Source organism: Salmo trutta, chromosome 31, assembly GCF_901001165.1.
Source record: "Salmo trutta chromosome 31, fSalTru1.1, whole genome shotgun sequence".
Taxonomy (NCBI): Eukaryota; Metazoa; Chordata; class Actinopteri; order Salmoniformes; family Salmonidae; genus Salmo; species Salmo trutta.
In genome coordinates, this window is record NC_042987.1 from 32,581,122 (window position 1) to 32,597,185 (window position 16,064).

The following is a 16,064-nucleotide window of genomic DNA, read 5'->3' on the forward strand; positions in this document are numbered from 1 at the left end:
GGGCTGGTGTAAGACCCAGATTAAGCCTAGTCTTAAAGAAAAAAATGATGGTAAATGCATTTTAGTCTAGGACTATGCTTAATCTGGCTCTGGGAATCTGGCCCAGGCCCTTACAGTATTGACTGAATTGAATCATCTCAAATGTAACTTACTAAATGATGAAAGATCCTCTGCCTCTTTCTGGATGTCCTGAGTGGCTGGAATCTGGGAGAGGGATGGAGGGGGTTCCAACTGCCAAGAACTCTGCTCTTGACAAAGTGGCTTTCTGGAGACAGGACCAAGGCAGGAAAAGGGTTGAGCAAGCGTCCTCCATAACAATAGCACAGTTCCTAGCTAAATATACATTTAGGAGGGCATGTAGGTTGTTTCTGACAACTCACACTTTGTGGACAACTGGCCTCTCAAAGAACAAGTTATCCAGGGACAAAGTACACTCTTCTGAGTCCAACATCTTGCCAGTTCATGTAACAGTCATCTGTAGAATTACAAAGTTAGACGTAACCATGGTATATGCAGCAAACACCTGACAGCCATTTCAGGGAAATGTTGCCACAGCAGAAGTCTTTATAGGTTCTGCCTAGGTTTGCAGCAACTGGGAGGGATTGAATCAGTAGTCTGTCTAGACCTCATAAAATATCATAATTGTCGTCATACTTTAAACCATAAATAGTTTTTGTGCTAAGGCCTCAGGTTGTTTTCAAAAGGTGTTGAAGACACTACATCAGATCAACGCAAGATGGCAGTCTTGTAATGGACCTAACAGTTCGCTAGCTAGCAAGCTAACGGTAGCTAACTAGCTAGGCAGGCTAGTTCGCTCGCTTTCATGTAAGCGACTTATTTGACAAAATAACAGTTTATTATGACCATACGGATGAGAGTATGTTAATTCGTATTCCATTTCAAACTGACTAGTAGCGTGGAAATAGATAATTCCGGTTGCTAGCTAAGTGAAGTACATTTAGCCTACCTGTTTCGGTGTGGTCTAGCTAACTAGTCTTGAGCCTAGACTCCCAATGCTCTATCTTCGCTCCGTCCGGGAGTTAGGCCAGCTCAGATGATTGATGGGCAACTCAAACGATGCCTAACTAGTAATTATTATTCATATATCGTAAGGATTGATTTAGAATCAAGCCGCTCAATAATGTACGATAGCTAGCTAGCTAGCTAGCTAGACAGTTCGTTTATGTATCTGACAACTAGCTAGCTAAGCTAGGCTAAGAGCTAGCCAGCTGGTGATTGTTGTGCGCGCGCTGCGGCTGCCTCTTGACGCCAAAACGACTGACAGGTTTCGAAACAACATTCGGCACATGAACATTTATATGGTATTTCAATATCCCTTATGATTATGATTGAAACATCTGTGGAAAAAACTATGTTGAACAGGTAAGAGCACACTTAGACCACTAGCGGTTCTGGGGGGGAACAACAATTTTGGACCCTCTTGTGGCCCCCGTAAATGTGGAGTATGAACACATTTTTACATAACACATTTTTGCTATCGTTCTTTTTTTTACATCCGTTATTAGACAGTGGCAACACTAATGATTATGAACATGGTCTGTTGCCTGCTAATGCCTGCAATGCAGTGAAGAAAACGATATGACAACAATAACGTCTAATGTAACTGGCCCCTCTAACAGTACAACTGGCCCCAGCTTGGCCCCCCCAGTTGAAATGGTCTAGAACCGCCACTGACTTAGACACAACTGACTGTAACATTAAAGCCACAGTCTGGGACTCGAAAAACACTTACATCTACGCCCCGCCACTTGTCTTGTTAAACAGCGGAGGAATGGGGTGAAGAATTGTAACCACTTTCAAATTCATAGGCTGCGAGGGCCATCCATCAGGATCAACATTCTCATGTTTTGAGGTATACAGCATTTGTTTACAGACAATGGAGTAAAACAAGCTTTTACTTTGGGTTCTGGTTGTGTTATTAAACTAAGCTCATAAGGCATTGTTATAGGCCTTTATATCATGTCCATAAATGGATGTACAAATCGCAGGCTGTAGTTTTAATTACTTAAATGGAAAATATGACAGTCTGCTTGTACGCATTATGAAGTTGCTATATCTAAAAATAAAACGAGAGGAAAGATTCGTCGGGATTGCTAGTAATCTTGTGCTATTATATTGAGGAGTAACTAACTGTATGACCCCCAAGGTGTTCCCAAACACCAAGGTGATCCAGACAGAGGAAAATAGAAAAAAAAGACATATTTACATCGAATGGAAATTACCATCTAACATGTCAATTTATTATATGTTATTCAATTTAAAGCCGACTATCAGTATCATTCACCCAATCTTCCGCCGATAACTAGGTAGATGATCATCAACTCGGGATTTTTCATGCCGTTTATCTGGGACAAACCACTTTTTCTTGTAGGGGAAACTTATCACGATGACACAAAGTCAATGAAAGATCACGAATGTATATTGAAATAATTAATTACACTGTGAATTATATAATATGTTAGTAGTCCTAAACTGGAAAAACGTTGAGCAATTCAAATGTGCATTTGCATTTGTGCAGTTGTTTTGTTATTGTATTCCCTCTCACAAAAATGGTTTAACTTACGTAGACCATCAAGGAAAATGGCGACTGTGGAATGGCTGGAAGACGAAAGTGAGCAATAATTCAATGCAACGATTAAAGTGCATATCGTTTGCATTTTCACCGTTCTTCGGTAACGTTTAACATCTTATCTTACGACAATGTCATCTTCCGGTATTGTTGAAACATATCCGTTTTTTTTGTGTGGTCTTGGTGGGGGTTTTGGTATGGAACAGTATGGACTGTAGTAGGCTATTGCAAAGCATCCAACAACAGGATGATTTAACGAGAAGTAAAGCACCTTTGGAGCCTTATGTGGCTCGAGGAAGACCACAATTAGCTCGCTATGTTTGTGCTTTTGAAATCAAAGATTGCGTTTCGTTTTGTTTTTGCATAGGTGGGCAGTGCTGCAACACATAGCTAGAAAGTTTGTAGCTACCATCGAATGCAGAACTGTCTACTGCGGTTTCCACTAGCTGGCACAGCCACAAACTCAAAATTGACTATATCGTAAAAATTCAACAATAAGCTTTCGGTCATAATCTGATGTTAGGGTTAGGCACACGTTTAATTTAAGGTTAGGCATAAGGTTAGCAGTGTGCGGTTAACTTTAGGTTCAAAATCAGATTTTAAGAAGATACATTTTAAAAATAGGCGGGGTTTATGACTTTGTGGCTGTGCCAGCTAGTGACGACCGTCTGTCTCCTGCTCATCAATAGTCACAACGTTACCCATCGGTCTTGAGTAAGGGGTGATCGACTAGCATATTCTGATCAGACATGCATGCATTTATGGCTTGCTTGACAGTTGTCTTTAAATTGGAATACCCATAGCCCCCTCATTGGTCATGTTGATGAAAATTGTCATCTTTTCTATAAAAATTTATTTTTTCATATAATGTTGTGGGGATTCAAATCCTCATGGGTTTTTACCTATGTAAGTTATTTTAAATACTAAATTGTGGGTGCTCACCTGGGGGGAAATCATTACGGAAACCGTTTACCATTTAAGAACCAAACAAAGCAAAACCAGGTTTCTATTGGACAAATCCCCCCTGTTTTGTTCTGTTTGGTTCATAGCAAATGGAATTAAACAGAATTAACCAGCAAGGGACCCATCAAGATCCTTGTTTTATTTTTTTATATTTAAAATGTCATCTAAAAGTGTCAGTGTAAAGTTGTTGTTTTTTACAACTAGGCTAAATAACATCAGATTTCTTCCCTGTTGTAAGTGTTTACAAATGACAAAGTGATCTTTATCTACACAAATTCTGCTCAAATTACATAAATACAGTTGAGATCATATTTTGCAGTAGCGTTCAGAAGTAATGTTGGACTGCTTTTTTGGTTGTTGGTGTGAACTAATAGGTGGTAGTAGAGAGTTCTTAAAGGAGTGGTACCATATCTGGCAAGAGTAGCCAGCTCAGATGATAGATGGGCAAAGGCAACATCTTTCTGATGTTTTCTTTTCTTTCCTAGGGTTCAGCTACTGAAATGTCTGATCTGACCGGTATTGATGAAGAGGAAAAAGATGCAGATCCTATGATGGACCCCTTAGATCTCCTTCAGGATCCAATGAGAAATCAGATGCCCTTGTTTATGGAAATGTTGGACAGACCTCAAATTTCTCCAATGAGAGAAAATAGCAGTGTCCTTGATGTTCTCTCAAACACAAATGTGTTGTCTGTGAATGGACCATCTTCACACCAGATCTTCGAATCAGATGAATTCAACAGCTTGTCAACAGAAAAGGAGGAGGAAAAGAGTATTACTCAGTTGAAGACTGTGCAGGACATTGACACTACAGGGATATGGGGTTTCGATGTGGAATCTTCCGAAAACTCAATGGATAATTATGAGGGTCCCCTAAGCTGGGACCCTCAGAGAGAATTCATGCAGTTTCTATGGGACAACCATGATGATTCTCCTGTGGAGGAGCCACCAAAGGCAGATCCTCCCCCAAACAGCCAAAGGAGGAGGAAACGCAAAATGGACATGGTGGTCATGGTAGATCCCTCAGAGGAACTTTACTCTGATTTGAGCCTCAAGTCAACAAAAGACATATTTGATGAGGAGGATCAAGAAGACCCTGTTCCCCTCAACAAGGTCCAATTATTAAGAAAAAGCTCCAAACCTCAATCACCGACAGCGAAGAAAGCCCAGTATCCCAATGGAACTGTAGAGGCCATCAAACAACTGATTTTCAGTGCGCCAGCAAGAAATCCACATGAGCAAAGCGTGGCTCACAAGCTTACGCCATTGAATGGGAAACCGCAGACAGACCCTTGTTCAGAGGAAGAGCCACTGTTTTTTCCTTGCACAAAGTGCAACATCAATTTCAAGGAGAAGAACCATTTGCACCGGCACATGAGGACTCACACAGATCCGCCCAGTCCTATCAACATGCCAAAGCCTTTTATATGCAGGGAGTGTGGACAGTCGTTCCGCTTTCGCAATGCCCTCCTTCGGCATATGACCATACACCAGGAGAGAAGGGAGAGACTCATGGAGGAGATCAAGGGCATGAATGAATTGAAGGATGAGGGCACAGATGCAAGGCTACAGTGCCCCCAGTGTGCTTTTGGAACAAATTGTCCAAATACTTTTATTCAACATGCTAAGACTCATGAGAAGGACAAGCGGTACTACGACTGTAAGAAGTGTAACTACATGGCTGTGACAGTGTTTGAACTTGAGAGACACATGAACAAAGAGCACGGTCTCTGTAAAAACCAGGAAGAGCCGCTGGAGAAACCCAGTGTGTTAAAGTCAAAGGAAGATGATGAAACGCATCATTCTTTCTCCTGTAACTGTTGTTCTTATGGCACCTCAAGCAAAAACGTATTCAAAAATCATCTTGCGATTCGTCATAATCAGACATACGAAGAATATGAAGCTTTGCAGTGTAGAGAAAGAAAGGAGTATGCACAACCACCTTCTGAGAAGCACCTCCCCATTAGGAAACCCCCAGTAGTAGATTCCTTTACTTCAGAGCTGACATCCAAATTCTCTGTAAAAAAACAGGCTTTCAGAAAAAGAACAGATTCCCCTTGTGATTCAAATGACATTTCCGATCTTTTCAAAAAGGATAAGATTGTTCACAGAGCACAAAGGGGATTCAAGTCTCAACCCACAGAGTCAAAACTTGACAAGTCAATAAATAATCTGCTGTCTCGACAAAGACGTGACAAGCAGAGGAATGAAAAAATAGATGTCACCACAGGTTTTTCTTTTATCGAGGACAGAAACGGGGACAACAATGATCATGATTTTGGAAGAACATTGTCAGGAATTTCAGAAAATCCTAATTCTTCCTCTAATAGCCACAAATGTTTATTGGCATCTAAGTTGGAGAATAATATATTAAATTCTGTCTGTGAAAAGGCCGTTATGAAAAAGTCCCCTTCCAAAAGAAAAATGTCCACCCCTTATCGCAATACTGTTGACCAGGACTCTTGCTTCATTTTACCCAAAAATTTGCAAAGTCCAAAGATGCTAAATATGGTGGAAGATATGGAAGAGGAAGCCCGTGATAAGGATGTGTTCCAGTACAGTGACTATGCCACAGATGCCAACACTAAACTTCTTGATAAAAGTGAAATCAAGCAAGATAAACCGTACATTGTTAATTCCTTTAGCAGAAGAATGTCTATGAGGGGAGTCCTTGGACCCTCTGAAGACATGTTTGAGAAAGGTCAAGACGGGCAGTCTCCGCAGAAGCTTGTTGTCAAGGAAGAGTGCATTGAAACACATATTTTTGGAGAGACCCTTGCGCCTAACTCAGTACCTCTAAGTGAATCCTTTTTAGATCCTGATTCGGAAGGTAGTGGGGAGCGGAAGACCTGCCCTTACTGTCCTGCAGTGTTTGAGTCAGGTGTGGGATTATCCAATCACGTGAGAGGGCATCTTCATCGGGTTGGACTGAGTTACAATGCACGCCATGTGGTATCAAGGGAGCAAGTGGCTTCTCAAGATCGGAAGCCCCGCATCCGTCGAAAGATGGTCGCAATGCAACGACTGAAAAAAGGTACTAATTTCCTTTATTTTTCTATCTTATATTATATTTTGTTGCATGGATGGCTATATTCTGATCCTTCAATATAATGTTCAACAGTGCTGGTCACCTTCATGTTGTTATACAGATGAGCCAGTGGTCAACCATTTGGCTTCACAGAAACCTCCTCTAAATAGAGATGCATATGGTTTTTATTAGCTACATTTACATATGAGTCATTTAGCAGATGCTCTTATCCAGAGCGACTTACAGTAAGTGCATTCATCTTAAGATAGCTATGTTGGACAACCACAAGTATATTTTTCCTCAAATTAGCTATAGCAAAGTCAGAGCTAGTAAGGGGGGAAAAAAGTAGCGTGCAAGTGTTTAGTTTACAAAAGGCTTTTGGGGGGGGGGGTGCTGTGGGATTATTAACTTTGAAGAGGTAGGGTTTCAGATGTTTTCAGAAGATGGGCAGGGACTATGCTGTACTAGCTTCAGGGAAAAGCCTGTTCCACCATTGGTGTGCCAGGACAGAGAAGAGCTTAGACTGGGCTGAGCGGGAGCTGCTCTCCCGCAGGGGTGGGAGGGCCAAAAGACCAGAGGTGGTAGAACGTAGTGCTCGGTTGGGGTGTAAATAAAGGAAACTAAATATAGTATTGTAAGAAAAAGATTACATACCTGGTTTGATTGGAGAAGTTTACATTATTGAACAGGCAAATTCATCAATAATTTGGTAATAATTTGTAGGTTGTTAATGTCATTACAATGTGTTCATGATGTGTTAATGTATCACGCTCGTGTGAAATACCACACCTTGAAGTTATTACTGTAGTACTGGCCTCGCCATTACACATTTTGGCGTAGTCGGCGGGATTGGGTACACTGCTAAGTTCTCAATAAATATTTGTTTTTAATTTTGAGTGGGGATGGGAACTAATTTCTTTGGCATACAAAGAATGCTTTGACCAATTATTTCTGCTGTGGCTATTATTTCAGCGCCCAAGTTGGGGTCCGAAGACTCTCCGGTGCGAGGGCACTCCTGTCCATTATGTGGGGACTCTTTTGATAATAAGACTGGGCTGTCCAACCATGTTCGGGGCCATCTGAAACGGCTCGGCAAAACCATCGCCACTAAGTCCAAATCCCCAATGTTGTTGCTCCGGGAGCTGATGCGTGACAAGAGAGAGTTCCAGAGAGCTCTGCAGATTCTGGGCAAAAAACGGATCCCCTCCCATTCCAGAATCCCCTCAAAGCAGGCCATATCTAATCATCTGACACCTCCTAAACGGAATCCCATCCAGAACCTCTACAACAATGCCAAATCACTGGTGCCCACATATTCTCTACCAGGGGAAACATTGGATAAGAAACAGGCAGAGACTAAGTTGGAGGTGAAAGGTTCACTCTCGAGTGCCTTGATAGGAATTCTGAAGAAGAGGAAGTGTCAGGTGGACTCAAAGTTGAGGACTTCCTCTCTAACTGCAAGAAACGCCCTGGCAGTTCCCCCCAGTACAGAGCACAGTAGAGGAGCACAAGTAAACTCAACACTCTCAAACTCTACATCAGGTAAGACCAAGGGTCAATTTAAAGTATGGTATGATGGGATGTTAACTAAAGACAAAATGTTAGCATGAAGGTTATGAATCCCAAATAGTGTGCCTGTATGCATGCAAAACAATTGCTGATGTGGTCAAAAGTGACTGATTTTTGTAAATATTGTTTCACAGAGAAAGGTGAATTCAACAGGAAGGTGTGTGTCCATTGCAATGCAACCTTCCACAGCGGTGTTAGTCTGTCCAATCACTTGCGGGCATACGCAAAACGAAAGAGGACTGCCTTGCTGGAGGGAACAAGTAAGTGCCTTCCCGTCATCATCAATGGCATATGTTCACAAAGTAATATCAATACTTCACACTGCTTACAGCCTCACTACTGTAAAGTGAACACAATGATTTCCTCAATGTCACTGCCTCACACAGACCCACTGCTTCGGTACACACATGGTCACCAGTCAATACCAAACTTACCTGAGCCTATTGTTCTGGCTTGCCCTGTTCTTAATGTTTCAGCGTATGACTGTAAACAAAGGAGGCAGAGATCGAGGCCTGGTTCCAAGAAGAAGACATCCCCCACTACGCCACACGCACCAGAGGAGATGTATAGACTAACCTGCAGGTACTCTGACCACATACCACACTGTCTATGCCGTTGGTGTAAATTATTGTATTATTCATTGACATTTTTATGATAATAAACACGAAGATTTAAGTTGGGGCAAAGATCTAATCAATGTATTTGTAGTGACGCTTTCAAATGAATGTTAAGTTGACCAAAAATATTTGCATTCAAAGACATTTAAGACCCAGGTTGTAGCTTATACTGTCTTTGAGGGCCACTTCTGATTGGGAGTCTTACTGTGCTTGGATCCTCTGCAGATTCTGTGACCTAGTCTTCCAGGGCCCCTTGTCAGTCCAGGAGGACTGGATAAAGCATCTACAAAGGCACATTATGAATACCAGTGTCCCCCACACAGGGGCAGGCATGAGGGAGGTCACCTCATTGCCCAAGGACCCCTCCTTCACCACCACTGAAAGACAGACCCCATCACTGGCAACTCACACTGCCTCCTAAGCCAAGGGGACCTAGTTAAAAAAAATGTTTAAAAAAAAACACTATTTTGGTCCTGTGCGTGTATGTGTTTGTACATTAGATGTTCCTTCACAGTTTTATACAGTCATAATTGAAAAATGCTTGCCACTATTACAACACACAATTTCAGAGGAGTATGACTACCTAATCTCTTAAAACACATTAAACATTTTGGATATTGTTACATTTTAAATGTCCCATGTTACGAATATGATTCCATGTGGGCTGACTGTTTTCTTGTGTTTATGCAGTGATTAGTGTGGAACCCATTTCCAATAGAGACAACTCTTACCTCAGATTCCTAAAAATTCTCTGTCCATTTGGTCAAGTTTGGAGCACCTTTTCTCTGTATGTTGATATTTACATTTATGCTACACATGAAAACAAAAATGGGACAAATACAATTCTGTATTTTTAACATGTATTGAAATCATGATCATATTGCTACGATTTGTGTTTGCAGGGAGGGGGTTCTGGGTAAGAAAATAAATTGATAGTCATCAACTAATCTTTAGGTAGATTTCCTATCAATATGGGTAAGTGTGGCTTGCAAGTTAATCACAGAACAAAAGGTTTAAAACATGGATGCCAGTTTGGTGGTGTGGGGTGGTTTCATACTGCGATTATCTGCATATTAACTCCTAAATGAATAGGGTTTATCAGTCAGTTTTTGTTCTCAATGATGCAGTCACAGCGCTTATTGTTGCTGCCTTTCATGAATAACTGTTGCCTATATTTAATGTTTTTTAACTGTTTAAAAAAAATTGCTGTTTGTCTTTTTAAATAATTTATGTTTAAATGTATATCATACAGATATGATGCTGAAACCATTTTTGTGATGTTCTAAAAAATAAAAAACAGTTTAGTAAACTGGATTGACCTGTGGTGTTTTCTTTAGCAGTGTCCCACCATTAGTTTGTCAAGGATGGACCCATTTGCTTTCATCCACTAACTAATTGAAATCATACCTGAAACTTAACTCATTCAGTGGGATACCGCAGGAGTGTACATGTGGAAGACTAACGCCTTAATGAACCCCTCAGTGGTCCAGATCAAGCAGCTGAGACTCCTTCATGAAGTTCCAACTCAAAAGGAATTTGTATTCACAGGATAAAGGGCACTGTTATTCTAAAGAAACAGAAAATATTTCCTTTACAAAACTGCACAATTTTAACCTTAAGCGATAATTGGTATCTCAAATGGCTGGTTTGCATATACTGTAGATGAACTGTGTTGTACCAGATTAATATCACAATGGTAACCTTGACAATATTTGAAAATGGGTCAACCGTCTCTGTTACTGTTTATAAAAGGCTGTTTTAGATTCCTGTGAATATCAGTCACACAACAATTAATTTTTCTTTAAAACATTTATTGTTTGGGTATTATTTTTTAAATGATTGTAAGAAAATACAAAGTTGAAAAGCCTGTAAGGACCATATTTCTTCAGGAAACAAAACATTACAGTATTTCTATCCTTAAATCTCAATGAATCAAAGCAGGTGTTCCAATGGAAAAAGATTATTGTGGGAAAAACATTGCAAAATGTGCTTCAATATCTGAAATTAAATCAATTTCCAAGTGAAAAATAAAAATGTCCATAATTACAGATGGATGTTCTTACGTGAAAAATGTCTACATCAAACACAAAATGACTACAAGTTCTCAACTACGTGATATCTAGCTAATGGATGCTCCACACTCAAGGAAAAGCAGTATTCTGTATTAGTTAAGAATATCCTGTATTAGTTTAGAAGTACATAAGACTAAACATCAACACTCAGGGCACAAGACTATATCCAGTTGGTCTTTGTCTAGTTGATTTTGATAGGTGGTTGTTGGCTGGCCATAGTTGTCCACAGCCAGTAGCTAGCAGTTCGCATCAACTGTTTGTCTATTCTTCATGGCCCTCATGATGACTGTTCAAAAGGATCCTTGCCCTGAAATACAACCAATTATTTGTCATTTCCATTCAAATGAAATTTGTTTTTGTCTACAGTTTATAGAATTAACACACTTTAAAAAGTAATATAAAACTTTGGTATTCTATAGATAAATAGCATTAGTGTAATGTATAGCAAATGCCTGTTCAGATTATTTACCTCACAGAAGCTTGCATACTCAGTATTCATTCGTTTCATGGTCGCCTTCGCAAAGTTCACACTTTCCCGCAACTGTTTCGTTCTAAATTCCTTCAGTGGTAAACACAGTAAAGTCATAAACATGAAATAGTAAGTACACCCACTTGTCTTTTGCAGTGAAAGTACAACAGATTTCAAGAAAATAATGTAGCATCTATCGCTTTGATGTTTGTTTCTTTAAAGAATTGACAGACAAAATTCTAAATCAAACACAATCGGCCAATTTGTCCAACTTCATGTTGCATCTCAGCTAACACCACAATGACTTTCAAAACAATATCAGTGAGTGACCATTGCTTTTTAAAGATATATCATGTGTTTCATTATTCACTGATGATATGAGGTGTGAGATCTGCTGTAGCAGCACAACAACTGCCTCACCATTTTGTTCCTCAGGTGGTCTTTGGAGCTCAGGTGATCCTGCAGTGACGATGGATGTACGGAGACGTAGACTTGGCAAGGAGCACAGTGGAAAATATCTAACTTTGTCATGTAATCCTTGTCCTGCAATGCTGAAAATGATAGGGGTGAGATACAGAGGTCAAATCACAAGTGTAGGCTTAATGACACCAGGTAGTGATATGTTGTCCAAAGCATACAAGTACATTTAGAATCAATAAGTTCCGTTTCTATTGAGGAAAGACACAATACCTCAACATTGGTGAGTTTAAATTAAGCCACCTTTATAGTTGGACACAGAGGGGGGGAGTCAGGCAAGTGGGAGAATAGTAGGAGGGATGGACGCGGGAATGAATCTGGTCGGTAACAGTATGTGTGACTAGCCAGGAGCATTAGCGATAGACCCTAGGCTTTGCACGTTAAGCTACCTCTAAGGCTTTGTCTGTTCATCTGCAGTCTATCACCTTGCCGGACTTTGGTTAACATGGCCTCCTGAAACATAAAGAGAATTACATTTCCCCTTAATCGTCATACAGATTGATAATCACACATTTAATTCCATCTGAGAGAGGATGTATTTGCGTGACGTACATGCAAAAAGGCGATTGCTGTGTCGTCGTAGTCCTTTTGATTTTGGATGTGCTCCAGGGTCTCCCAGTGACTATTGCACTTCAGATGCACCTCAAGGGAGCTCGCTTTATGGAAATCCAAGTTACACATGTCACAGGTGAAAAAATCACTGAAAAGACAATAGAAGGGGATTTGTGTCAACTCAAATCAAAGTTTATTGGTCGCGTACATGGTTTTGCAGAGGTCATCGCAGGTGCAGCGAAATGCTTGTGTTTCTAGCTCCAGCAGTGCAGTAATACCTAGCAATAAAAATTGTATTAAAACATTCTACACATAATCCAGAAACATTATAAATATCAGAAAAGGCTGTCAGAGACCAGAATATAAATATATACACACATATAATGGTGTGTCAATATTATTGTGCATTTTAGTAAGGTCCTTCCAAAAAAACATAAGTTAGATGATGGTTCCTCCAATCATTTCTTTACCTCGGTATGTCCTCATTTGGGCTTCTGCTTCTCTTCTTTGTGACCTCTGAGGGTGACTTGGTTTGGTCCCCTCCTAAAAATGGACATTTAAAGACATCCTACGGTGATTTGAGGATTTAAAAATGTTTTTTTGACACACTGAAAACTTCAAGGAGTAGGACATTCAATGAGTTGGTCTGATGGTGACTGTGATGTCATTGGCCTCCCCCTTGCTAAAGGAACAATAGAGAACCCACCCCCCCAAGGAGACTGGAACAGGACTTAACAAATCACACACTTTCTCTATCCCTTCACAACTCTGCCAGACCATTAGCAAAACAACACAGTTACAATCCTACCTCTTCCACTAGATTCTGATTGGCCACGAATGGGGTTGGTATCCCAGTGGGACCGGGTAAACCCCGGTGGATTTCTTGTCTGCAGACAACAGAGAAACATCACCATTACAACGCTGCATCAGTGCAAGCCTCAGCAACATCTTTCTACCTTTTCCCACCAAAATAATAACTTGACTGCGGTGAATCTCTTACCTCTTTGCCAGCTACTGTGGTTGTGGACATTTCTCTCCCATTTTCCCCCTGCCCCCAATATGCTTTGAGGGGGAATAGTGGGGTTTCTGTCGTGGGCAACGGCCGTTCTGAGTGGCCATGGCTCGACTGCTCATGTCTGGTACCGGGCCGAGAGGATAACAAATCCCAGTTGAAGCCATCATGATATCCAGCTACTGAAGCAGAGCCTTGATATCCACTACTCAGGCGGCTGCTCCCTCCACTAACTCTGTGCCTGTGATGGTCTTCCCTGCCTTTAGAAGGCTCCACTTCAGAGTCTGATGATGAGCCAGGATCTGGATCATACGGGTCGTAGAGCTCGGCTCTGGAGGAAAAAACAACAGCATTTCAGACATTTCTATGGTATCATTTTTAAGCGGGCCTTACACTTGGGTCATCACTAGCTTCTATAGCCACAAATTCATAAACTCTGCCCAGTTCTACAATTTATCTGGTTAAAATGTGATTTTAAACCTAAGCCTAACCCAACCACACTGCTAAACGTATGCCTAACTCTAACCTTAAATTTAGACCAGAAAGCTCATTTTGACTTTGTGGCTGTCGAATCTGACTTTGTGGCTATATACGCTAGGGGAAACCTTCCACTAGGACTAGGCCATGTCTTAAATAGCCACATAACGTGCTAAGCGATGTTCCAAACAAGTCTAAATCACATTTTGCGGGAAATCCTCTGCTTGATACATTTAGAATGGAAAAATCAAAAGCAAAACTGCATATCTTACTTTTCTGAGCTGCTTGTTTGCTGAGAGTTATGGGATGCTGGGTTTACGGTCGAGTGTCTTGTGTGGTGGGTATAACCATGGGTTGTTTCTGTGTGGAATAAAATAAGCTTTGTTAATTGAAATGAAAAACATAAACAGAATGTAAGAAATGGGTTTCCTATCCCTATCAGACAGGTATTGCAAATATTGGACCAAAGGTAAGCAGAACTACCTGCACTTCGCTGGGTTGGTGTGATGCTGTACTCGAATAAAGAAAAGAGATTAACACGGATCCACTCAACACATAATAGCTAACTGAGCAGCTAACGTTAATTTATCGGATGAATTATTTTTCTGGCATGCTTTCTCTTTTCAACAAAAAAAACAGCAAACGATCTGTATGTTCATAATCAACTACATTACATTATTTGATTAGCTAACTAACAACTCTCAACTACTAGCTAGTAAACAGTTAGCTAAATCATGTAACTTAGCTACTAGCTAGTAAACAGTTAGCTAAATCATGTAACTTAGCTACTAGCTAGCTTGCTGGCTACAGTGGCTATGAAGTTAGTGGCTAGCCTACCTTCCATGAGCAGTGTATGTATTCGGCGGTCCATAACCAGAAAAAGAGGGATCATTTCGTCGACTCATTCTCGTCCTCGGGTAATTCACTATTAATGCCTAACGAACGTTCATATTTTTGTTAAATTACTGTCTCGTTTACGTGACTGCTGCTACCTTTAAGTCTAGCAAGCGGTCATCATACTACAGATAAGCTACAGAACACAATTTTCTATTTTTACCTGCAGGGGGCAGCATTTTCCTACTGTGACAGCAGTTGACTGCTTCTATAGGGTCTAAAAATGTATGATAACTGCCACCTATCGTGCTGGAGTATGAAGACTACTCTGTAATGAATTTCTAAACAACAGCTTTTTATTGATGATTCAACTTGCAAGTTGCAATGTTGAATAAAAGGTATGTGCACTATGAATTATAGCTTTAGGGTTTAAAATGACAGAGATCTCCACAGGCAGATATTTGTGGCTTTCCTGGCTTTCTTGTAATGTGTAACTAGGAGCAGAAAGCAAGTGCCAACATGCCCCGAGTGCTGGAATTTATTCATGCCATCATCCTTGAAGAGAAATACAGAAAGTCACACACATAACTCAACTTGACTATATGTTATAGAATTACTAAAGTACTGGCAAGATAATGTTCTCTGCAAAGCCTGAAATGTCTGTGACAAATGTATCTCATCTGTCTGGATGTCAGTTACAGGCATTGACTTCCAGATTGTATTTCAAAAGTTGTCTTCAATTGCCCTATTGTTTCTATTGTTTCTATTGTTTCTATTGTTTCGGCATGACATCCTCCCTAAAGATGTAGCGTAAGTTGTACCTTGCTTGATCATTCCCCTCAGTTAATGTAATGCACAGGTTATAACAATATAATATAGGTCCCCTCAGTTAATGTAATGCACAGGTTATAACAATATAACAATATAATACAGGTCCCCTCAGTTAATGTAATGCACAGGTTATAACAATATAACAATATAATATAGGTCCCCTCAGTTAATGTAATGCACAGGTTATAACAATATAACAATATAATATAGGTCCCCTCAGTTAATGTAATGCACAGGTTATAACAATATAATATAGGTCCCCTCAGTTAATGTAATGCACAGGTTATAACAATATAATACAGGTCCCCTCAGTTAATGTAATGCACAGGTTATAACAATATAATACAGGTCCCCTCAGTTAATGTAATGCACAGGTTATAACAATATAACAATATAATACAGGTCCCCTCAGTTAATGTAATGCACAGGTTATAACAATATAATACAGGTCCCCTCAGTTAATGTAATGCACAGGTTATAACAATATAATATAGGTCCCCTCAGTTAATGTAATGCACAGGTTATAACAATATAACATAGGTCCCCTCAGTTAATGTAATGCACAGGTTATAAC

At 40.3% G+C, this 16,064-nt stretch overlaps 2 protein-coding genes and 1 long non-coding RNA gene across 3 annotated transcripts; 1 reads left to right on the forward strand and 2 right to left on the reverse strand.

The window, feature by feature from the left end:
* Nucleotides 1–127: 127 nt before the first annotated feature.
* On the reverse strand, nucleotides 128–1,090 carry LOC115170002 (uncharacterized). Its single transcript, XR_003870957.1, has 3 exons — nucleotides 968–1,090; nucleotides 381–475; nucleotides 128–265 (listed from the first exon to the last, which is right to left on the reverse strand). It is a non-coding gene; the product is annotated as an uncharacterized LOC115170002 (long non-coding RNA).
* Nucleotides 1,091–2,563: 1,473 nt separating this feature from the next.
* LOC115170003 (zinc finger protein 644-like) lies at nucleotides 2,564–10,080 on the forward strand. Its single transcript, XM_029726194.1, has 6 exons — nucleotides 2,564–2,693; nucleotides 4,039–6,586; nucleotides 7,553–8,122; nucleotides 8,284–8,409; nucleotides 8,626–8,731; nucleotides 8,992–10,080. Exons 2-6 carry the CDS (start codon nucleotides 4,054–4,056, stop codon nucleotides 9,185–9,187), a joined length of 3,531 nt encoding a protein of 1,176 aa, XP_029582054.1. The 5' UTR covers nucleotides 2,564–2,693; nucleotides 4,039–4,053; the 3' UTR covers nucleotides 9,188–10,080.
* Nucleotides 10,081–10,560: 480 nt separating this feature from the next.
* Nucleotides 10,561–14,893, reverse strand: znf326 (zinc finger protein 326). The gene is made up of 11 exons (XM_029726195.1): nucleotides 14,663–14,893; nucleotides 14,309–14,334; nucleotides 14,098–14,185; nucleotides 13,337–13,679; nucleotides 13,145–13,223; nucleotides 12,807–12,879; nucleotides 12,337–12,484; nucleotides 12,174–12,237; nucleotides 11,728–11,858; nucleotides 11,308–11,397; nucleotides 10,561–11,145 (listed from the first exon to the last, which is right to left on the reverse strand). The coding sequence occupies exons 1-11, from the start codon at nucleotides 14,728–14,730 to the stop codon at nucleotides 11,116–11,118; spliced, it is 1,140 nt and encodes a 379-aa protein (XP_029582055.1). The 5' UTR covers nucleotides 14,731–14,893; the 3' UTR covers nucleotides 10,561–11,115.
* Between the last annotated feature and the right edge of the window lie 1,171 nt (nucleotides 14,894–16,064).